The sequence below is a fragment of the Fukomys damarensis genome, unplaced genomic scaffold (genome assembly GCF_012274545.1).
Source record: "Fukomys damarensis isolate Sample0158 unplaced genomic scaffold, DMR_v1.0_HiC HiC_scaffold_5, whole genome shotgun sequence".
NCBI lineage: Eukaryota > Metazoa > Chordata > Mammalia > Rodentia > Bathyergidae > Fukomys > Fukomys damarensis.
Window position 1 is genome coordinate 61242708 of NW_022900917.1, and position 23421 is coordinate 61266128.

The 23421-nt window shown below is 38.4% G+C and overlaps 1 protein-coding gene across 1 annotated transcript in view; it reads right to left on the reverse strand.

Annotated features, from left to right (window-relative positions):
- Positions 1–19388: 19388 nt before the first annotated feature.
- Ube2v2 (ubiquitin conjugating enzyme E2 V2) overlaps positions 19389–23421 on the reverse strand; it is a 31507-nt gene continuing 27474 nt past the window's right edge. Inside the window, exon 4 of the mRNA XM_010630320.1 lies at positions 19389–19953. Within this exon, the coding sequence (XP_010628622.1) occupies positions 19807–19953 (147 nt within the window). The 3' untranslated portion in view covers positions 19389–19806. The remainder of the gene's footprint in view (positions 19954–23421) is intronic.

Genomic DNA, 23421 nt, shown 5'->3' on the forward strand with positions numbered 1-23421 from the left:
AAGACTGCTTTCATTGTGTCCTCCTATGTTGTATCGACATTGTCATTTGATTGTAGAAACTGATTTCTTCTTTAATTTCCTCTGTGACCCATTGATTATTCAGAAGTGTGTTTTTCAATTTCCATGTGTTTATTAAATTCTTGCAGCTTCTTTTGCTATCGATCTTCAATTTCATGGTACTGTGGTTTGATAATGTACAGGAGATAACTTCAATTCCTTTGCACTTACTTAAACATGTTCTATGAACAAGTATGTGGTCTAATTTGGAGAACAACCCATGTGTAGCCAAAAAGAATGTGTTCTCTGATTTTGTGAGGTGGAACACTTTCTCTTAAGTCCATTTGTTTAAGAGTTAGGCTGAGTTCTAGTATTTTGTTGTTTACATTTTGTCTACTTGTGCTATCTATTTGTGACAGTGGGGTATCAAGGTCCCCACTACTATTGTATTAGTGCTTATTTGATTTTTCATGTTCGATAGTGTTTGTTTTATATAGTTGGGTACACTAGTATTTGGTGCATATATACTTATGATTATCATCTCTTCCTCTTGGATTGCTCCCTTTACAAGGATATAGTTTCCTTCTTTGTCTCTCTAATTAGTGTTGGTTTGAAATCCACCTAATGTGCAAATAGGATAGCTACTCTTGCTTTTTTGTGGGGGGTTCTTGTTGCATGGAGTATTGTTTTCTACCCTATAACTTTCAGTCTGGGTTTCTTTTTTAATTAAATGTGTTTCTTATATGCAACATATTGTTGGATCTTGCTTTTTGACCCATTCTGCCAGTCTACTTCTTTTGATTAGTGAATTGAGGTCATCGACATTGATGGTTGAAAGGGGGTTCGCGTGCCCTTTTGGGTGCCCCTTCCCAATTAGGCCACTCACGCACCAAGAGGTCCAGCAGGAGATCTTTATTGTAGGGAGGTGAGCAGGAGGCAGGAAGGCAGAGAGAGAGAGAGAGAGGAGGAAGAAGAAGCAGAAGGAGAGAGAGAACAAAGAAAGGAAGGTCCTTTTATCAGTTTTGGGGTGGGCTATTGCTTATTTTATGAGAAGTGAGCTACTTTTAACCTATCACAGGCCAGATTGCTTTTATGGGCCCAGTCCTGCAGACACAGGTTTCAACTTTCCTGGACCACTGTGGCCTTGGGGGGGAGGGAAACCAGAGATAAGGGCATGAGATCATTTTAGGAGCCAAGATGTACCAGGAGAATGCAGCCTGTGAGGTGGCGTCACAGCATACTTTAGCATAATCAATTCCCTAACATTCCCCACTCTGATTTTGGATGATAATTGGCAGCCAACATATCCATGGGCAGATGGAAAAGGGGTGGAGTGTCTGTCTTCTATAACTACTTCCTGCGGAATTGGGGCAACAAGTCAACCTAGGGGCAGGCATGGAGGTTGGCCGGCTGAGTTGTCCTTTATGAACATGGAATTGTTGACAGCAGCAGCATTATCATTGGAATTGTTGGTTGGGCTTCCTGAGAAAAGTCCAAGCACACAAATCAGTTAATGAGGGAGGGGAGAGTAGAAGATAATTTGTATGAGGCTGTGGACTGGTTGGAGGGTTTAGGAACAAGTATAAAGGTAAAGATTGTGACTTCAGACAGGGTGAAATCTGATAAAGTTTTTTCGAGCCATGCATTAGTGATCCAGTTGGCTATGTAGGTAATAGGAGGAGGGTGGGGAGCAAACCAGAAAATATCAGTCTAAAGATCATTCAGAAAATGTTTAAATTGAGCCAAGATCTGAGCTATGGTTAGTTGGTTGGCTGTCATGTAACACAATGGTCTCACTGGGGTCTCTGGCCTGAAGTATCAGCTGGTGAGCCATCTGTCAGGAGACTTGAGTGGAGAGGCAACTGACCTGGGATTGAATAAGATGGATAACACAGGGGGCAACTGTATAGGTAGATATGGAAATGGCAGCAGAAATCAGCTGAGTGCCAGTCTGAAGAGCAGCAGGAATTTAATGATTTGGTGAAAGAACTGGCATAAGGTGGCCTGGAACGCAATTTCAGGAGATCCTACCTGGGTCTGAAGGATGGCTGAGTTAGGCTGGGAGAGAGTCAAGGTACACACCAGGGGCCTATTGGCTTGGGTAAGGTTTAGGAGAGAAAACAGGAGCAGGAGAGGAACCATTATTGTTTCCAGCAATTAAGAATGACAAAGAATGAGATTATGAGGTAATAAGTCAATGAGAGTAAACACCTGGAAGTAAAATTATAATTGGGAGGAGATACTGTGGCCAATCCTATCCCAAGGACAAGTCCCAGAAGTACTAATATAAGAAGACTTAGGATATCAATGGCTGTTGTAGTGTGAAATGGGTCACAATACCCTGTGAGAGGATGAGAGGGTAAACAGTTAGGTTGGCTTATCTGACTCAGGACTGGATGATGGTGAAGGATCCTGGGCAATACTTAAATTTAGAGCAGGGCTTTGAGTGCATTGTCTCCTGGAGTCAAAGTCTATGAAGTTTTCTGGATAGACCTGTTTTACTTTAGAGTGGTGGTAGCTGAACTTTAGTTAACTTGACAGCTGTGGGAGTAACCATAAGTGTCTTATATATGGTCCTTTTTATATATAAAGTCTGTCAAGATACAGGGTGTCCTTCCAAACAAGATCTCATATGGGGAGAACCCAGTATGACTTGGGGTATCTTTTATTTAAAAGAAGGTCAAAGGGAGCCGATCAACTCATAACCTGGTGTTATTTGACAATATTTACCTTAAGGGTATAATTTATCATTTTTTAACCTTACAAGAACTCTGAGGTCAATAAGCAGCATAATAGTTTAGCTAGATCTTATACAACCTGTTATAAATGCTGGCCCATTGTCATTGTCTATGGAGAGAGGCAGACCAAACCTTGGAATTTTTTTAATAAAATCTTGTACACTTCTGAAGCCCTCTGTGTTTATAGGGAAGGCCTCAGGCCCTCTAGAAAAAGTAAAACCAGATAACATTTAGACAGACAAACATATAAGACAATTTAAACTAGAGTGTACCCAGATGGTTTTGGCCAATTGAACTATAAAATCTTTTAGTTATGACTAGTCAAAACCTTTGTAGGTCAATTAACAGATCTCATAGAATTAGAATCAAAAGGAATGAAAGCTGTTATTATAAAAGTAAACCTTCTGTAACAAACTTGAAACCAACAAGCAAACATACATATTTTCTTGTTAAATCATTTTCACATACCTTTTCTACATAATTAAGCCTTCTGGTCTTGTATATCTTTCTTTATATCTTTCTAACAAGACATATATACAAAATCCTTTCATATCAAAAGTATATCTCTTTTATCCATAGTTTTTTAAATATTTTTTCTCTGCCATCTCACTTATTATAAACCTTCTATAACAAACTTCAGTTTAAAGTGTCCTTTTTCTGTTTTCAGATTGTTATATCTTAAAATTTGACTGGCTGTCAATAGAACAGTATTAAACTTGAGTTTTTATCAACAAAGTACAGAAAAGTGCAAGTTAACCTTATAATCACAATTCAAGAATTTGCAATGTACAAGAAATGTTTAAAGCACACCAATTAAACTTAATTCAAATTGAAACAAGGATACATTTAACAAATAGTTAAAATTTCTAATTTGATTTTTCTTATAAAAATCTTTTGATGTCTGGTAAAACACAATTGCAGTTTTTCTGGCTTGTAGTATTTTTTTGTTTTTTGTTTTTTTACCTGATTTTAATCTATTAGAAATTTTCCCATTTTAATTCTTTCAAATCTGAGTGTAAGTCCTGTTTTATTCTCTCTGAGTTCAACCATGCTTTCCCATTTGTACCCTCTAGTACAGTAAAGCTAAACAATTCTGTTTTTGTTTTCACCTATTCTACACTTTCTTAGTAACTCAAGTGGAGCGGGGGATAGCTAGACTTCCTCCAAAGGGAAAACACCAGAATTTGCCTGTATTAATGTCACATTTTCTGAGAGGCAAGTTTTCCATGGGAAAAACAGCAGATTTGTCAAGCAATTGTTTTAAGACCAAAACTAAATAGTTCTCATTAGTAGTTGATTACCATGGAGCAGAAGCTTAACCAGCTCCTAGAGCACAAGAGGCTCCATGTTATCAAAGTCTCAGGTAAGTAAAACAAAGGCTGATAATTTTTCCTTTGTCTAGAGTTGTCCTGTGGGCAAAGTCTGGCTTAGCTGAGACCATGATGACTCACAAAGTTTTGTTTTTTTTTTTAATCTTTGGTTGTAGTTTTATCTTATAGTCCCCCATAAAATTGTTATCAAAATTTTGAATTATGTACTTAAGAACAGTTGGTTTAGTATTAGCATTCCCCATGACCATTAGATATTCTCTTGTCCAGTGAAGTAAGACAAATAAAGGGTGGAATGCCATTCCAGAAAATGGCCTTGTTTATTTACCAGGAGGGCTCTTTAAGTGTAAGAGATCAGTCCAGGTAAATATGAAAATGTCTTGAGAATCTTTGTGTAAAGGGATAGAAAAGCTGTATCCTTGAGGTCTAGAACAGAAAAATAAGTGTCATCAGGTCGGATGGAGGACAGGAGAGTATAAGGGTTTGGCACAATTGGGTGTATGGGAATAATAGCTGATTTAATAATTCTGAGATCCTGAACTAATCGATATGTTCCATTGGGGTTTTTTTTACTGCTAAAATGGGAGTGTTAAAGGGAGAGTTAGTACGTCTCAGAAGTCCCTTTTGTAAGAGATCATGTATTATGGGAGTTAGTCCTTCTAGGCTAGAGCAGGGGAGGGAGTATTGTGCCAAGCTAGGGAATTGTGAGGGATTTTTAAGGAGAATTGTGACAGGGAGACATTTGGCTATTGAGGGAGAGTGAATATCCCACACTTGAGGATTAACAAGAAAGGGGCTAATCGGCCAGTTGGATCGGGAAGATGGAGATTGGAGGGCTTGGGATAGTACTAGGCAGAAGGAAGCTGTTGGAGTGCTGGAAGGGCTCGGCATAGAAAAATGAATGGATGTTCCAATTTGGGATAAAATATCGCGGCCCAATAAAGGGACCGGACAGGATGGGAGAACTAGGAATGAATGAAGAAATGGAAAATTGCCAATTGTGTATGACAGTAAGGGAGTCTGGAGAGGGCGCTGTAGTTGGCCTTCTACCCCAACAATAGAAGTCTGAGAAAGGGAAGGGAGGTAGGCCAAATATTCTCGTAATGCAGAGAAGCTGGCACCAGTATCCAATAAGAAAGAAATGGTCCTACCTGCCACAGTTAAGTTTACCCTGGGCTCCTGGGTGGTGATCCGCATTGGGCCAGGTGTGCCAGGGCCTCTTCATAGTCCCTCAGTTGTTGCTAGACCTATCAGGTCCACAGGTTGGGGAGCTGTGGGGCTGATGATCGAATGACGGTTGGAAGCCAAGGGACAGTCTATACCCCAATGTCCCCTCTGGTGACATTTGGGACAGGGCTTAGTTGGCACCTTGGGATTAGGACAGTCCTTTGCCCAGTGGCCTTCCTGATTACACCTGTAACAGGGGCCTGGTGGTTGGGAGCCCTTTTGTAGGGTTTTTCTTCCCTGTGGCACAGGTGGACTGGTTGAATTAAGAGCCTGTGCTAATAATTGATATTTTTTTGTAGCTTTAAGGTCATCTGGGCCATGGTAGGCCTTGAATGTTGTAGCCAGGACCTCTGCCGGAGGAGTCAAGGGCCCTCGGTCAAGCTTTTTTAGTTTAAGTCTAATGTCGGGGTAGCTCTGAGAAAAGAAATGCATCATAATTAATCTCTGGCCATCCACAGATTCAGGGTCTAGTTTGGTATGTTGACGGAGGCCGTCAGTCAGCCTTTGTAAAAAGGCGGATGGATTTTCATTTTTATCCTGTATGATCTCATTAAGCTTTTCATAATTAATGGACTTCATGGTGGCTCTGCAGAGCCCATGAAGGAGACAATTAATGTACCTGTTTTGAGCTTCAATTCCCACCTCTGTGTTGTAGTCCCATTCTGGGTCCTGATCAGGGACTGCAGCAGCACCTGCCGGGTGGTGATTGTTGGTTAAATGTTCTTGGTCTGCATGTGTACGAGCCTGATCCAGCACTCTATTTTCCTCGGGAGTTAAGGCATTGGTTAAAACTACAAAAAGATCATGGTAAGTTAGTTGATAAGACTGAGTCAAAAGTTGAAATTGTTTTATAAAGGTTGTTGGATCGGCTGTAAAAGAACCAAGCCTGGCCTGAATGAGAGCTAGTTCAGACATAGGAAAAGGAGTATGAACGCAGACAATTTCTTCGACTTCAGCTACTTCATGCAAGGGTGCCATCATGTGGCCCCTGTGTGTCTTGGAGCGGGTGAGAGGAGCATAGGGTGGGGTGGTCGGTGAGTCAGAAGAAATGGGAGGGGTAGGAGACTCCGCAGGAGGGGAGGAGTCAGATGGGGTAGGAGTGGGGGTGAGTGGGTTTCTGGCTGTCCGGCCAGGTCTGGTTGAGTGGGGGAGTCAGAAGAAGAAGGGTTGGTGGTGGAAAAACCTTGGATCAGCAGAAGTATTGGAGCAGTTTTGGTGGCGGAACAGAGAGAGGGCTGATTAGCAAGATAGGAAAAGCCTTGGACATATGGGATCTCCGACTTTCCTTGTCTCTCACATAAGTTGTAAAGGTCTCTAATTAGACCTGATTCAAAGGAGCCATTAGGCGGCCAGATGTTTTGATTGCCTAATTTATATTGGGGCCAAATTTGCGTAGCCAAGCAAATTAGCCATTTGGGTTTTAAATCAAGACCCTCCAAATTCCTGAGTAAACATCCCAAAGGAGAGTCGGTGGGTATAGAGGAACCAGAGCCCATGACCACCAGAACAGGAGGTTATCAGAAGACCAGATGTCTCTGAGAGTTCTGATAAAACTCCTCTTTTTCTAGTCCTGGTCTAGAAAGCTGAAATTCAGTCTCCCGCGAAGGCATCCCTTACGTGAGATAGAAATTTATGAGAACTAAGTCCCGGACTTAGTTCAGTTGAGTCCGGGACTCAACGGAGGCAAACCCGGTTTGCCAAAACTGAGGGACAGAGGAACTGGGCCCCGGCCTTGTCCCGGGTGTGGTCCTTGTGGGTGGTCTGGAGTCTGGGGTCCCCATTACCCTGAGGACTTCTCAGAAAGGGGAACTTACCCAGAAGGAGGATAGGAAGATCGGTGAGTCGGTGGTGGCTGTAAAAATGGCGACGAGGAGAATGGCCGCAGACATCGGGCGGAGGCCGAGTAGGGGCGCCCTGGAATCTGGGTTTTGGGCCCCAGGCATTTAGCCTGTGGACCTGGCAATCCCAGATCCTTCTTCTGACACCAATAAAAGGGGGTTCGTGTGCCCTTTCAGGTGCCCCTTCCCAATTAGGCCACTCATGCACGGAGAGGTCCGGCAGGAGATCTTTATTGTAGGGAGGCAAGCAGGAGGCAGGAAGGCAGAGAGAGAGAGAGAGAGAGAGAGAGAGGAGGAAGAAGAAGCAGAAGGAGAGAGAGAACAAAGAAAGGAAGGTCCTTTTATCAGTTTTGGGGTGGGCTATTGCTTATTTATGAGGAGTGAGCTACTTTTAACCTATCACAGGCCAGATTGCTTTTATGGGCCCAGTCCTGCAGACACAGGTTTCAACTTTCCTGGACCACTGTGGCCTTGCGGGGGAGGGAAACCAGAGATAAGGGCATGAGATCATTTTAGGAGCCAAGATGTACCAGGATAATGCAGCCTGTGAAGCAGCGTCACAGCATACTTTAACATGATCAATTCCCTAACAATGGTTATAATTGATATGTATTGACTTATCTTTGTTATGACCTTTTCCTTTTGTTGGATTGTCTGCCTTTGGATTTAATTTCTTGTCTTGCCTAATGGATTCATTCTGCTGCATTTCCTGGGGTTGTGACCCTCATTGTCTTTTCCTAGGATATTCTTTAAGAGTACTGGTTTCATATTCATGAACTTCACCAAGTGTTCTTTGTCATGTTATTTCTCCATCAATTTTGAAAGCTAGTTTTGAAGGTACATCATTCTGGGTCGGAGGCTGTTTTCTTTTAGGGGTTAAAACACTTCACTCCAGGCTCTCCTTGACTTGTGTGTGTGTTGAGAAGTCTACTGTGATTTGGATGGGCTTTCGTTTGTATGTGATTTGTTTCTTTTCTCTAACTGCTTGTAGAATTTTGTTCTGTTGGGTTTCTGGAATTTTAACTATTATATGCCTATGTGCAGATTTTTTTTTTTTTTTTTGATCCAGGCTATTTGGAGTTCTACATGCCTCACTTAGCTGTGGGAAGTTTTATGCTATTACTTCTGTGAATAATTTTTTTATGTCATTTGCACTCTCTCCCATTTCTTCATTGACTCCAAACAGTCTTGTTATTCTTCTTTGTATCATCCAGCAGTCCTGGATTGATTTCTCATGCATGGTCCCTTAGTATTTTTAAGAAATCTTCTTTTTCCTGGTCACTAATTGTAATCCTATATTCTGTCCTCACATTGGCTCATTCTGCTTCATAAACTTTCACTGGAGTTTTTAATTTCCTGGATATCTGCTTGCATCTGTTTTATGGATTCCATTTGTTTCCTGTGCTGGGGTTCCATCATGTTCTTCACCACCTCTATTTTTTTAATCTGTGTGTGCTCTAGAGTTCTTAATCATGTCTTTCACTTTGGACACAATCTCGGTTGTTATCTGAGAAATTATTTCTGATTTCATTTTTCCAGATCCTCTTTTGTTGACAGTTCAGGGAATCCAGATGGTTAAGTATCAGATTTTTCCATCTTGTCCTTTGGAGTTGCTTTTGATGATGTGGAAGTCTGGTTTTGAGTCTTATTAAGGTGTCTTCTCATTTCAACAGATGCAGTCTGCTGTGCCTTTGTTGAGGTAACTCTTTACTCACTCTGTGGGCTTCGATTCTCAGCAAGCCTCAGAGAGGCCTTCCTCTTTGCTGCTCACTGCTGGGCCAATTTAAGGGTTCCAAATCATGGCCTTCAGGGGGCCAGGGATGTAAGTCAGTGGTATCATGCCTGACTCACAAACAGAATGTCCTGAGTTCAATCCCCAGTACAAAAAAGAAAAGAAAAAAACAGAATGATGGCCTTCTGTACCCCCACACTGTGCTGTTGTCTGGGTAGAGTTCCGGCTGGGGCCTGCATACATTTAGTGATGGTGTCTGGGTGGTCCTCTAGCTGGGGCCTGCATGCCTTTGCAGCTGTTATCTGGGAGGGCTTTTGGCTGAGGGTTGTGCACCCCAGTTGCTGAAATCTGAGCGGGCTTCTGGCTGGGGCCTGCACACTCTTGCCAATGGTTTCTGGGTGTACCTCTGGATGGGGTTTGAGCACCTACCACTGTTGTCCAGGCGGGCCTTTCATTGGTGCCTGTGGTCCCAAGCCACTGGTGTCTGGGCAGGGCCCTGGCTGGGGCCTGAGCACCTGCACTGCTGTTGTCCAGGCAGGATTCTGGCTGGAGTCTGCTAGCACTTACTGATAGCCTCTTGGCTGATCTCTGGCTGGGGCCTGTGTGCCAATGAAGCTGTTTTCCAGGTGGGCCTTGGGCTGGTGCCTGCGTGCTTAAGCCGCTAGTGTCTGGGCTCTCCCAATTTTAAAAATAAATAAAAATGATTAGTTCACTGACAAAACCTAATCCCCCAGCTATCCTGGCCTCAGAGCCTGGCACCCTCAAGGCTAGAATGGGGTAGGCTTCGTGAAGCAGCAGAACAATATCCCAACTGTCCACCATAGCTTCAATTCCTGTGACCCACTGCCCTACCTTACTGGGTACAGCAATCATTTATGCTTACAGAGAATAGAGATGTGACTAAGTTAGTTACCACCCTCTAATTAAGAGCTCTATTGAGCAACATTTCATAACCAGCCAGTTCAAAAGTGTATTGCTTTCTCTTCATGTCCAGAGGGGGACTGCCAACCTTCTGCAAGGTCACTTTTGAGATTACAGTAAGATATGTGCCAATACTGGTGCCTTAGTGGGTTCTTTTTAAACATTGAGTGAAAGCATGAATAAATTACATTGCCAATATTTCCAGTTTCAACTCATAATGTATATTAAGAAAAATATCAAAATCAAGCCACATCATAGCTCGCATTTGTACCTTTTATTTTTGCTTATACTTCTCAGTGGTGAAGTTGTTTTCTAATACAATGTTAACTCCTGATATCACCTATATCCCAAATTTGATTGGAGCAGATTTACCTTTAATATTGCTGACTCTGGCATGTAGCTAACTTCTGTGCCCAGAGAGTTCCTTGCAACTCCCCAAATATTTGAAGCCATCATCATTAGGTCAGAATTTTTCTCAAAAACTATTATCACAAAATTAGAAAATGATAGCTGATAATGATAAAGTGCTGAGCAGCCCTAGATAAATAAAAACATTAGCAAAGAAAGAAAGAGGTTTGTAGTGCTGGGAACAAGTTAGGAGTCTTTCTATCTCACCTCACATTTTATATGCTGAAATTCATACTAAAGAAAAAAAAATGCAAATAAATATCTTCCAATAGACAGCATTGCCCCTTAACATCACACTAACTGCAGAGTAAATTATTAAATTCACAAATACCTATTTTGTATCTATTATATATCTATTGTCCTAGTCATTAAAATATATAAGAAATATATATAATTGAATCTTTAAAAAGCAAGACCCTCACCAAGTCTAGCAGTGATAAGAACTGAGGAGCACTCCCCTTCCCTTCCTCCTCTTCCACTGCAAGCTGGCATTTCTGTGACCTCATCCAGTCAGTCACTTCTCCCCACATTGGCCCTTTCACCTGGTGGCTATGCTAATACTAGGCAGTTGAGATGGATCCTGGGTGGACTGCACATATACAAGCAAGCTACTCTGTTGCCCACTCTAGGAAAATAATGCCTTCTCTTGCAAGTTTGTCCTTCACAATACAGGGCAGACTATTAGAGAAGAGTAAAGGGGTGTTATTTGGGGAATGATAAAAGTACATTATATGCATATATGAAAAAGTGAAACCCACTATTCAATATAAACGCACTCACACACACATGCACACATGTACAAAGTTCATCAGTGTAGTTTAGAGGAGGGAGAAATGAGTGAGCTTCAACTTTTAGTTTAAAAAGGTTAAGGCTTGACTTGAACTTAGTCATAGAGGGATACTTTCTTAGTATGAGATATTTCTCCCGGAAATCTCATTTGTCCTGCAAAGGATAATGGCCTGTACCTAGAATAGTGGTGAGGATGATGATGAGATTCCCAGACTTAGAAATAAGTATTCACAGGGGATAAAGGTTTGAACCTGCATGATGGTGTTTGGAAATGTCTCTTCAACTGGGTGAAGGATTTCTGAAAATATATCTAAGAAAATTCAGGGCAACATGCATACATACAGGTGGTTTGTGGAGCCCCAAAATGCACCCAGATGACATATGGCTGAAAGCACATCAAAAGAGCAGTATCTTCACAGAGAAAGGAAGCAACCAAGATTAAAACTATTTTATATATAGTTCAGGAAGGAGTGTCTAAAAGAGAATTAACCTTTAAGATGTGGTAATGTTCAAGTGTAGATATCTGGGATGGACTGACTCACTTTCTTTCCCCACTTCCTCTCCTCCCACCTACCTACCCACAAGCAAACACATATGCTTTGAGAATCAGTGGATCTGAAAAGTCCAGGCATGGAGAATACCAGAGGAATTCCTAACAGGGCCACCAAAAAAGGAGGGAGAAAGGAGTTTGAGAAAACAGAAATAGGACATCTGAGGTCGCTGTGGTGGGATGGTGAGACCCTCTTTAAAAGGGAGAATTGGTGCATGTACCCAAAACATGGTCTTTATTTCCTACTCATCAGTGTCCAATATTTGCCAAATGTACTTCCATGCCCTCTCAAAAATACTATTAGTCTAAGCTGCTCAAGTATGCTCTACCACCAGTGGACATCACTGTAAGCTTATTAGAAAAACAGAACCTCAGAACTCATCTCAAACCTTCTGAGTTAAAAGTTGCATTTTAACCCCTGGAATGTCATTAAAACCTAAGCACTGGTCAATATCACTAAATTATCAAGAGACTGTATACTACGTGTAAATAAAAAATATCAGTCTGTGTGCCTCCCACAGAATCAGCAACAATCAAAACACAGTATTCTATGCTGCTTAGAACAGGGAAAATATCTAAAAAATGTCTACTTCAGCTTCCCTTTTGTGGATTATGAAATGATTCCAGAGAATGGAGTTGTCCAAAGTCTAAGGTTTCTTGCTTATCTCTTTGTACTTGGGGACTGACTCTATGGAACACCAAACTGTATCACTAGTCCATATTATTTTCTTTTCTTTTGTGTGTTTTGTTTTTTGTGCACTGCCCAGGATCAAACTCAGGACCTTATGCTTGCAAGGCAGGCGCAGTGCCACAATAATATGCCCCAGTCCGTATTATTTTTATTTTATTTTGTTTTGAGCAAAGTCTAAAATTACCCAGGCTGGACTCAAACTTGCAGTCTTCCGGCCTGAGCTTCCCAAGTAGGTGGGATTATGGGTACAATTCTTGACTCAATTCAAGAACTCAATTCATTTGTGAGCGCTGTTTGGAACTCAAGTTGGTCAGTTGAAGGCTCAGGCTCCTTTACACAGCCTTTGAAGTCTCTCTCCTATACACAGGCAAATCTGTGTCCCTAGAGAGACAATGGCCCAGGATTTCTCAATTAACCCCACACAGTAAAGGATATTGTAATGTTCCTTCCAGAGGGTTAGATCTGAATCTGAAACCATCTGGAAGCACAAGTGGCTGGCATTCAGGCTGTAATTCAAAACTTTGGTTATGTTAAAACTAAAATTCTAGTTGGAACCCAAGTTGTTCGTGTCAGGCTAGTCATAATTCAAGGGTACACTATTTGGCACCATGGCCAGTTGACAATATAACTCTTTAACAAATAATTATAGGCAAACACCAGCATAAGAGCAAACCAATATTTAGGTATGGTTTATATTAAGGACATGCTGCCAATCATGTTACAGCTGTTCAAGAACCATAAAATTTAGGGGCCGGGGATTTAGCTCAGCGGTTCAGTGGCCTGCCTTGCAAGCGCAAGGACCCGAGTTCAATCCCCAGTACCAAAAAAATAAAAATTTAAAAAAATTTAAAAGTTAGCCCCCAGAGTAGATTTCCCTTCAGTGTTCCCCGGAAAAACCAACACTGTCTCTCTTGGCATTTGTCACCATATAAATTTGCCTAAGTCCTCATAAACTGCAAACCATGAGGAAACCACTTTAGCACCTAACAGTGCTGGTAGATTACAAAAACCTAATACTTTTTATTAATGTAAATGACCAAATAAAACCAACTGATAAAAATCTTTCAGCTGTTAGCAGTGAATCCAGGGTTAAAAGCCAATCTTTTATCACCTGGGAGAGAAACTATTAGCATATTTTATCAACTTAATCCTCATTTTAACTTTAACCAAAGAAAAATTGAATAGACATTTACTGCAGACCTACTCTGTCCTGAAACTAGGCTAAGTATAACTCCCAGAAGGCAAGGGCCCTGCTCTTGAGATTTGCCTGGAAGTATCACCCATTGATATTCAAAGGAGAAAGTTTTGGGACAGAGTTCCAGGTGATTTCACTGAAATGATATTCATGAAATAAACAGCTTTGTACAAGGACTCAACACAGGGTTTAACCAAAAATATGCTAACAAAAAAAAAAAAAAAAAAAAAAAAAAAAGAAAAAAAAAAAAAAAAAAAAAAAAAAAAAGGCATGCTAACATATTTGGTAAACAGAACTCAGTAAATACTTTCATTTTCAAAAATTTACCTAGTTGTAAACATTAATGACTTTGATCCAAATAAACATTTAACATGTCTCCAAATTTAAATTATTTTTAACAAATGGAATTTTAAGCAATCTTTGTTTTGATTTAGTTTTTGAAACAGGGTCTCACCAGGAGAGCCTCAAACTTGACTCCTCCTGCCTCAGCCTGAGTACTGGGATTATAGGTGTGTATCACTATGCCTGCTTTTAAAGAATTTTTTAAAAATACTTCAAATGGTAGCATCAAAAAGAACATATAGCAGGTGTGGTGGTGCATGCATGTAATCCAACACTCTAGGAGGATGAGGTAAGAGATCACAAGTTTAAGTCCAGCCTGGGCAATGTAGCAAGATTCTTTCTCAAAATAAAGATGGGATGGGGCTGTAGCTCAGCCGTGGGCTCAATACCTAGTAATAGTAATATATATAAATATATATTAATAATATATATTATATAATTTATATATTCCTAAAATGAATAATTTATATATATATATTCCTAAAATGAAGGCCCCATCAAAATCCCACCAGGATGGGTGATTCTAAAATTCCTATAGAATATGATATAAAGGTCAAAAACAAATTTTGAAAAAGAACAAAGTTGAAGGATTCATTCATATTTCCAAATTTCAAAACCTAGTACAAAGTTACTCAAAACAGTCATACTGGCATAACATGTAGAAGAGTAATTTCTGTAATAATTCCATATGAACAAATGGCATTTGACAAACATGTCAAGACCAATTTCCGGGACATGTGAATATTCACATGATAAGGAAGCTGTCCATGACACAGCACATAATTCTCAAAACAGAACAAATAAGTAAATTGTGAGGTAAAACTACAAAGCTATTACAAGAAAATAGATGTGAATTTTAAAATGTTGAATTTTATATTTTATTATGGCACTAAAGAATTCAATCTCAGATGAAAGTCTAATTTTGGCTCATTTTTAGTTTCAAAAAATATTTGACATTTTTTAACTCAAAGGATATAATTAAATATTTAAAACTGTAATTTTACAACTTCATTACTATAGCCACTGCCACCATAGTTGACTGCTTGGACATGAACTCAGAAGTAAATAAAACCAAAAACTCCAACCAAGATAAACCAAGGTGACTCGCTAAGAAAAACATCTGCTGATCAAAATGGTAGAGGCTAGAAGGGGCTGAGTGTGGTAGCACACAGCCTGTATTTCCAGCCCTTGGGAGGCTGAGGCAGGAGGATCACAGTGAGTTCAAGCTACATACTGAGTTTAAGGCAAGCCTTAACAGCGAGACCCTGTCTCAAAACAAACCAAAAAAAAAAAGCTAGAAGGGAAGGCAGGCTGAAAGAAAAACAGGACTAAGTATTAGTAGAAGTTGGAGACAGCATGGGGGAAGGTTGAGTGGTCAGAGTAATGGGACTAGAATTAAGCTTTTGCATAGAAAATTATTCACAGGCGAATCTACCTTTTAAAAGTAATCTTCAAATGCATAGTGTTTATTCCAAGGCTGGTGAGGAAGAGCCTAAGTTTAAAGGAAGCCCTAACAAGAACAGGAGGGTCGTATGAGAGAGGTGACTACACTGATTACAAGGGAAATGCAGAGACCACAGGTTAAGGAAAAAATGATAGCACAGCCATCACAAGCTTGTGGGATGCACGATGCTGTTAATTTATTATCTAAACATATACATGTATTTAGCACTCGACCACTATGCTGGAAAATCATGTCATTTCTCAATAACTATATCAACTGAGTTTTAAATGGTATTAATATATAGAAGGCCATGACTTGAGCAAATATATTACTGTAATTCTGCATAATCCATTGTGGTCTCAAAGTGGAATCGTCTCAAGAGATTAGTTTTCTGAAAGAATTGCCTCTAATTTAAAAAAAAAATTAAAGGTGGACTTAATACATAACTGCGTATAGTGAAGGTCAAGTAACAACAGTTTGGCAAGAAAAATTCTGAGAGGTCCAGTAGCACACGGTAGTAGACACAGCAAACTAAAAGACACCACAAGATGATGCCAGTATTTACACTTCAAGCAGAAATGTAACTAACATGCTCGATATTTTAAATATCAATTACTGACTTTAATAATTTTAAAAGTACTACATAAATGTGCACAATTCTTGCATTAATATGGTTTTATGCATTAAGGGGTTTAACAAACATAATTCAAGATAATGCTGAACTGCATTTTTTTTTTCCAGTGCTGATCAAACCCAAGGCCTTGACTATATTAAGTACTCTACCACTGAGCTAATCCCCAACCTCCTTTGTTTCATAAAAGGATCCATATGCCAATATAGATTAAGAAACCCAGGCAATTATCTTCTTGTGACCTCAACTTTTTTCACCAGGTTGGGCATGGTGATGCACATTTGTAGTCCTACCACTCTGGGAGGCCAAAGCAGGAGGATCTGAAGTTCCAGCCTATCCTCGGCAATTTAGCAAGACTGTCTCACAATAAAAAGATTGGGGATTATAGCTCAGTGTGAAGCTTGTGGGTTCAATTCCCCAGTATCATAAAAAGCAACAAAAAAATGATTCCTTGTAATCTCTGAACAAGTTTTTTTAATTACTCTACTCCTGCACTGAACAAGCAACTGAAAGTTTTTGCTCTTTAAGTTACCAGAGATGTATTACTACTGGTCTAGTGCCAACTACTTGCCCTCTTATGGAAGCAGAATATTGCTTCTGCATAACCTTGAACACCAAATGTCTAAAGTAGCTGCTCAAGTACTGAACAAGGACAAATAAATTCACAAAAGTTTACATTTGGCAGCAAATGGACCACTGTATAATTCTTCCATGGCATTTGGCCACTTAATCACTAGAGAAAGGATGACTCCTGGAGTCTTTTCAAACTAAGAAAGTGAGATCTACTTGGCTTCTATTGTTAACTTCATTCATAAACTAACAGAAAAAAATCTGAGTTGGTCTCTAGATTACATGTAAAAATATGACAGAGCAGACCCTTAGAAAAAAATTTTAGATGACAACATCCTAAGGATAAATACAACCACCCTTTGTATCCAATGTTTTTAAATCATGTAACTCATTCCAAGTTCTTAAAACTCTTATTTCACAAAATGATGGGTTTATCTTGCCACTTAGCTTCTGTATCAAATGCTTTCATTAGTTCTCTCTTCAGAAAAACTTTGTATATTTTCAACACTCCATGGTATTTTTCAAATAATCAGTATTTGCAGCATGAACTTGATAAGATATCCACCTGCTCAGTGAGACCTTGTCTCACAACAAACAAAAAAAGCACTAATACTTCTAGCTCTATTCTCAAAATTTGCAAAGTAACACTAATTTCATGTTTACTACTAATAATACATGTTTGGTGACAACTGATATTAAACTCAATTTACAGGTATTAAGTGACCAAGACTAATAAACCATGGGTGGGCCAAAGTACTCCACACTGCAAGTACTTAAAATTTAAATGTAACAAATTCTCTTAAAGGATAATATAAAATTATAAGTGTATTTTTATACCCAAAAGACTTAAAATACCACTGACTATTCTTCCAAATGTTTTTGTTCCAAAATTCTGGAGAGTTACACATAAACTCCTACCATAAGCTGTTGAAAATGCCAGAAAAAAGAAAAATATTTTTAAATCGATTCTGAAAGTTATTCATTAAAACCATTAAAGCATAACACTGACCTAATATGACAAGAACTTTATTTTCATCATTTTTATTAATATATGATCATCCTCAGGGTTTAAAAGGTCTTGGCCTTTTAAACAAATTTCTAAGGCAATTTTACAATTCATTTGAAAGGTAATAGATACCACACACTCCTACAACCTCAGCCACTTTACAAAACAAAGGGAAAATTGCTTCAAAAGTCCTAAGAAATGTTACTATAATTTAGAGCAGCTCTATGTTTACTCTTATATCAATCAGTGTGTCTTAGATTGCCATGTACATTTTGATTGTTACATGCAAACATGGATTCTGCTTTGGAAAATGGTTAACTTGCATGCAGATTTCTGTGAAGATTCATAATCCCAAAAACAAAGGAGGGGGAATGAACATTATAGATCTGACTCTGCCAACGCATACTTAGAAGAAACACTTCCACAGCTGTACAGATGAGGAAAGAAAAGAAGTCATAGGATCAAGGTACTACATCATCAGGCTGCCAACAGTATCTCAATAGTTACTAGCTTCCGTGTATGTTTTCAAAGTGAAAAAGAAGTTATTAGAGAATGATTCAGACCATCAGTTACCATCGGACTTCATACAGGTCAGTGTAACTCAATTTAATCTCCTTTAACCATTAAAAAGTTTAAGACTACATTCCAAGGTTTCAAATTCTAGGTTACACTGCAAATCTACTTTAATGTTATACATGTATGAACTTTATGCGTATGTTCTGTGTCATTTTAAAGTATATGACATCTTTAATAGACTAACCATGTTGAAATTGATAAGGTTAGACAAACTGTCACTGACTTTAATATACTATTGACTAAGAAAAGGTAGCTCAAGGCTTTAGTTTTGAGCTTGATAAAAATGTCAGGGTATGTCTGAGAAATCTGTCCTTATACTATGGGTTAGGTTTAGGTAACTAAAATATTTTAATATTTTCAAAAGAATACAAAGTCAACTATTTTTCCTTTATAAACAAAGTTAGAATATCTCATTTAATATTTTGACAATCATGATTTTTGTTTTCTATATATTCTGGGGTGAAGGTTAAGACAAGTTGGCCAAAATGAAAGATTTTTATCAGACTACGTTTTGATATTCTTCAATAAATTCATAAGGAAACATTTTCAACATAGCAGTGCACCCAGTGCTTTGAAGTAAAAACAGTGGCCTAAAGCCTTGTGCCACTTTGATAAAAGTAGAACATAAATGTATCTCCATCTTTAGAATTACATATTTGTTAGAATGAAGCTTGGATAAAAATGTTGAAATCATTAACTGAGAAGAAAATGTCTCCATTAGTTCAATCTATTAACCAAAAGCTCCACAGAAAAATAAAGTTAAGGAAAAAAAGGAATGTACAATTGAATTATATGCAATCTGTAATTCTATAAGAATGGCTAGAATTGAAAAATCTTTGTAATATATCTGGTGAAATCAAATTCAAATATAATACCTGGGATTCCTCCTTCTCCAAAGAAGAAACTAAACTAATTATATAATTTGTTAATACTCTGCAAATTCCAATTCACAAGTACTGTATACAAAATAGGATAAATAATATATGTGGTATATCAATGAAAAGCTATAATCAATAATTCCAATTTTTGCTACCTTGGCAAGGTACTGTACATATACTACATCAATATAATAGAAATGGCACAGTCTCTGAGGACACGTTCCACATTTTATTTACATTTTAAGACTAATCTCAAAATCACATATCCATACACCTATTTCCTTTTGTTGACTTCACCTAAACTTAAATGCATGGATTATTTAACAAAGACTGTAAACAAATATTTACCATGTCTGTTACATGTAACACACAGGAACAGCTTTTGACAGAAATTCATCAACCCCCCCAAACATTTTTTTATTATAAATACAGGTATCAAAACAATCCTGAACGTATTTTTGATACTACTAGTAGTCAGCACCCACACTGCTTCAAAAATTAACACAATTTGTGACAATATTCATTGTACCTGCTACTTTAAACAATTTCAAACTGTAGCTCTCACTAAGCAAGATGGATAAGCATGCCATTTCTGTTTTTCCTTCTTGAGATTTTACTTTTCAGAAACACGTTCCACTGACATCTGACAATTCTTGCCATGCTTTCATCTTGTAAACCTGAATTCTATTTGGAGTACTCCAGGTTCATGTTTAAATGACAGTGCCTTAACAAGAGAAAGAAAAATTGTGCCGCATTTTTCCTCCTGTTACCTGAAAATATAATGGGTGTACATATATTAAATATATTCTTACAAATGTCCAGGTCACGTTTACCAGCTGGAATTCTTTTACTTAATGTGTGGGTATTTTGCATTGTGATATTTAATCAAGACATTAATATGAGTAGAAGGTTGTTGATTTAAGACAAGTTTGAGATCCACTAAAACTAATTGTTGTATGTTTGTCCTTCTGGTGGTTGTGGAAGCTTCATATTTTCTTTGGACATCATTAGACGTCTTAGCTCTTGAAGTACAACTTTAATGCTATATGAGTTTTGCCATTTTGCTAACACTGGTATGCTGCGTGCATCCACCTGAAAGCGAAAGAAAGGAATATAATTAACTTCTAAATTTAAAGTACTGTAACATCGATTTTTTTTTTTTAAGGTTTTTTTTTGAGACAGGGTCTCACTATGTAGTTAGGACTGACCTGGAACTCATTATGTAGCCCAGGCTGGTCTCAACCTCACAGAGATACTCCTGCCTCAGCTTCCTGAGTGCTGGGATTACAGGTGTGCACCACCACGCCTTGCTTGTAACATCAATTTTTAAATATACTTAAATAAGAATGGCACACTATGAAATTACAGATTCAAAAAGTATAAAATTTCAGATTCAGAATTTGAATAATATTTAGAAAATCTATAACAGAGTTGGGAATTTAGCTCAGGGGCCCCGTGCCTGCCTTGCAAGTGCAAGATCCTGAGTTTGATCCCTGATAACCACCAAAAAAAAAAAATCTGTAACGGGAATTTTCTAAAAGTCTGGATTTTATGTGTGCACTTTTCTATATTTTACAATAAACATGCAATGAATTTTGGTTTTGGACATACATTTTACATTAAAAAAATACTTTATGAACATATTTACCAATTCTTTCTTGATATAAAGTCAGAAAGTTCTCTAATTTCAATGCCATTAACCAAAATCTGAATAATTATTTCAAACTGAAATTTAGATAAGAACTGTTAACCTGGTCTCTGCTGCTAGATTTTTCTTTCCAATGTATTGTATGCACTACTCTAAATTAATTTTCCACTTTGAAAGACAGAATGAGGCTGATCCATTCCCAGTAACTTGCAGCACCCAAACTGTCCTGTGGTTGAAAGCCCCAATTACAGAGCTTTTTTCTAGCCAACCTCAGAGCTCATTCAGTGGGACGTGTCTATGGTCCCACACCCTCTCACCCAACCTGGGTGTTTGTAACAGAGCAAACAGGAAAGTGATCAAAATAATTAAGAAAAAGCTGGAAAATGAGATGTCATACAGAGGCATGGACACATGCTTTGGAACTTAGACAATCACTCATTAAATATAAGGCTGTGCACTGGCTTAAAAAGGACCTGAAAGTCAGGTGAGGTGGCACATGCCTATAATCCTAGTACCTGTGAGACTGAGGCAGGCAGAACACTGTAAGCTCAAGGCCAGCCTGCACACTACCAAAGTGATTGTCTCAAAAGCCAAAAGACAAAAAAAAATAAAAAAATAAAAAATAAATAAACAGAAAACCTCAAAAAAAAATTAGGAATAGAAAGAACTGCTTCAGGGCCAGGGGTGTGGCTCAGTGGTGCCTCAACTGCCTGGCAAGGGCAAAGTCCAGAGTTCAATTCCTAGTACCAAGATAAAAAAAGGAACTGCATCTATAAAACAAATATAGTTAGCATCATCCTGAATGGTGAAAAACTGAATGCTTTGCTCCTAAGATCAGAAACAAAGACATGGATACCTGTATTTACTATTTCTACCTAACAATGTACTAGAGGTTCTAGCTAGGACAATTACTCAAGAAAATGAAATTAAGAGATAACTGCCCAGACTGCAAAAAAAAGTATAACTATTTCTGTTTACATATGCAATGATTTTGTATACAGACAATTCTAAAGAAGCCACTAAAGAACCTATAAGAGTTAATAAACAAGCTCAGCAGAGTTGCAGGATACAGGATCCATATACAAAAAAAATAGTTGTATTTCTGTACCCTTGTAATGAAAAATCAGAAAATATAATTTAAGCAAACAATGTCAAAACAGGATCAAAAAGAATGATATACATGTATATTTAATAAAAATTTAAAACTGTTAGGCTTGTACACTAAAAATTATAAAATGCTGACAGTAATAAAAAAATCTAAGGGCTGGGGATTTGGCTTAGTGGTTCCTCCGCCTGCCTCACAAACGCAAGGGCCCGAGTTTGATCTCCAGTACCAAAAAAAAAAAAACTAAGTAATTGTAAATAGATCAGAAGACTTAAATTAATACCTCTAAGATGACAGCATCCCTCAAAATTATCTACAGATTAAGTAATATCCCTTTCAAAATTTCATCTGACCTCTTTCTTGTGGAAACATACAAGCTGATACTAAAATGTGAAAAAGAAATTCTGACTGAAAACATACTATAAAACTATAGTGGTGTTTGCATAAGGACATATAGATAAATGGAAGACAACTGAGAGCCCCAAAATAGCTCCTTACATTCATGGTTGAGTTTCAATAAGGATACCCACAAAATTCCATGGAATTACAATAATCTTTTCAATAAGGAGTACTGGAACAACTGGATACCTACACAAGCAAAGCAATAAAGCTAGATCTGTAACCCACACCAGTCACAAAAAAATTAACTCAAAGCAGATCATAAGCCTAATTAACAGCTAAAATTATAAAATCTCAGAAGAAAATATAGGAGTAAACACTAATGACACTGGAGGTGATGATGGCTTTTTAGATGCAATACCCAAAGCACATTTGATAGAAGAAAAAGTGGTACATAGGCTACATCAAAATTAAAAATTTGGGGTCAACTATAGGTGCACACAGCTGTAATCCCTGCTAGTATGGAGGAAATGGTAAAAGAATCACTTGAGCCCAGGAGTTCAAGACCCAGCATAGGCAGCACTGTAAGACCCATTTCAAAGCAAACTACATTAAAAACTTTTGCAAGACAAACCATACATCAAGAAAATAAAAGAAGCTAGGTATGGTGTTACACATATACAGTTCTAGCTACCTGAGAGGTTGAGTCAAAAGGACTGCAAATTCAAGACCCACCTGGGCAACTCAGTAAGATCCTGTTTCAAAATTAAAAATAAAAAAGGCTGGAGATAACAGTTCAGTGGTAGAGCACTTACTGAGCATGCAGGAGGCACTGGGTTCAGTCCCTAGTAGAAAGGACAAGAAAAAAGAGAAGAAGGGAGGGAGGGAAGAGAGAAGACAATAACCCACAAAACAAAATGCTTATAAATCACATGACTGATAAGGGGCTTTTGTCCAGTATATTAAGAACTCTTACAACTAAATTAATAAAAGGCCGACAATTCAATTAAAGTGTGGGTAAAGGCAGACTATTTACCACCAACTCCCAGTACTCCCTTCCTTTGAGTATGACCAGACTAACTTATTCAAGTTTTGTTTCTTTTTAAAATAATTTTTATATGCAAAAAGCTATACATAATTTATACTACTTGATAAGTTTGGAAATAACTGTATACCCATGGAACCATCCCCACAATCTATGTCATAACCCTTTCCACCAGCTCCAAAAGTTACTTCCTACCCTCATTATTATTATGTGATTTGTGTGTGTGTGTGTGCATGAGCACACTTGTGATTTGTTTCTGATGAATATAGTGTTTAGATGTCACTCTCAATTCTAAGTCACATTCTGATTTTAAAAAAATAAACACTCTGCCATCTACCATCTTTTTGCTTTTATTCAGTTGCTTCACAGATGGAAGCCAGGTGCCTCGTCGTGGAATGCCCTAGGAAGACACCTACATGGTAG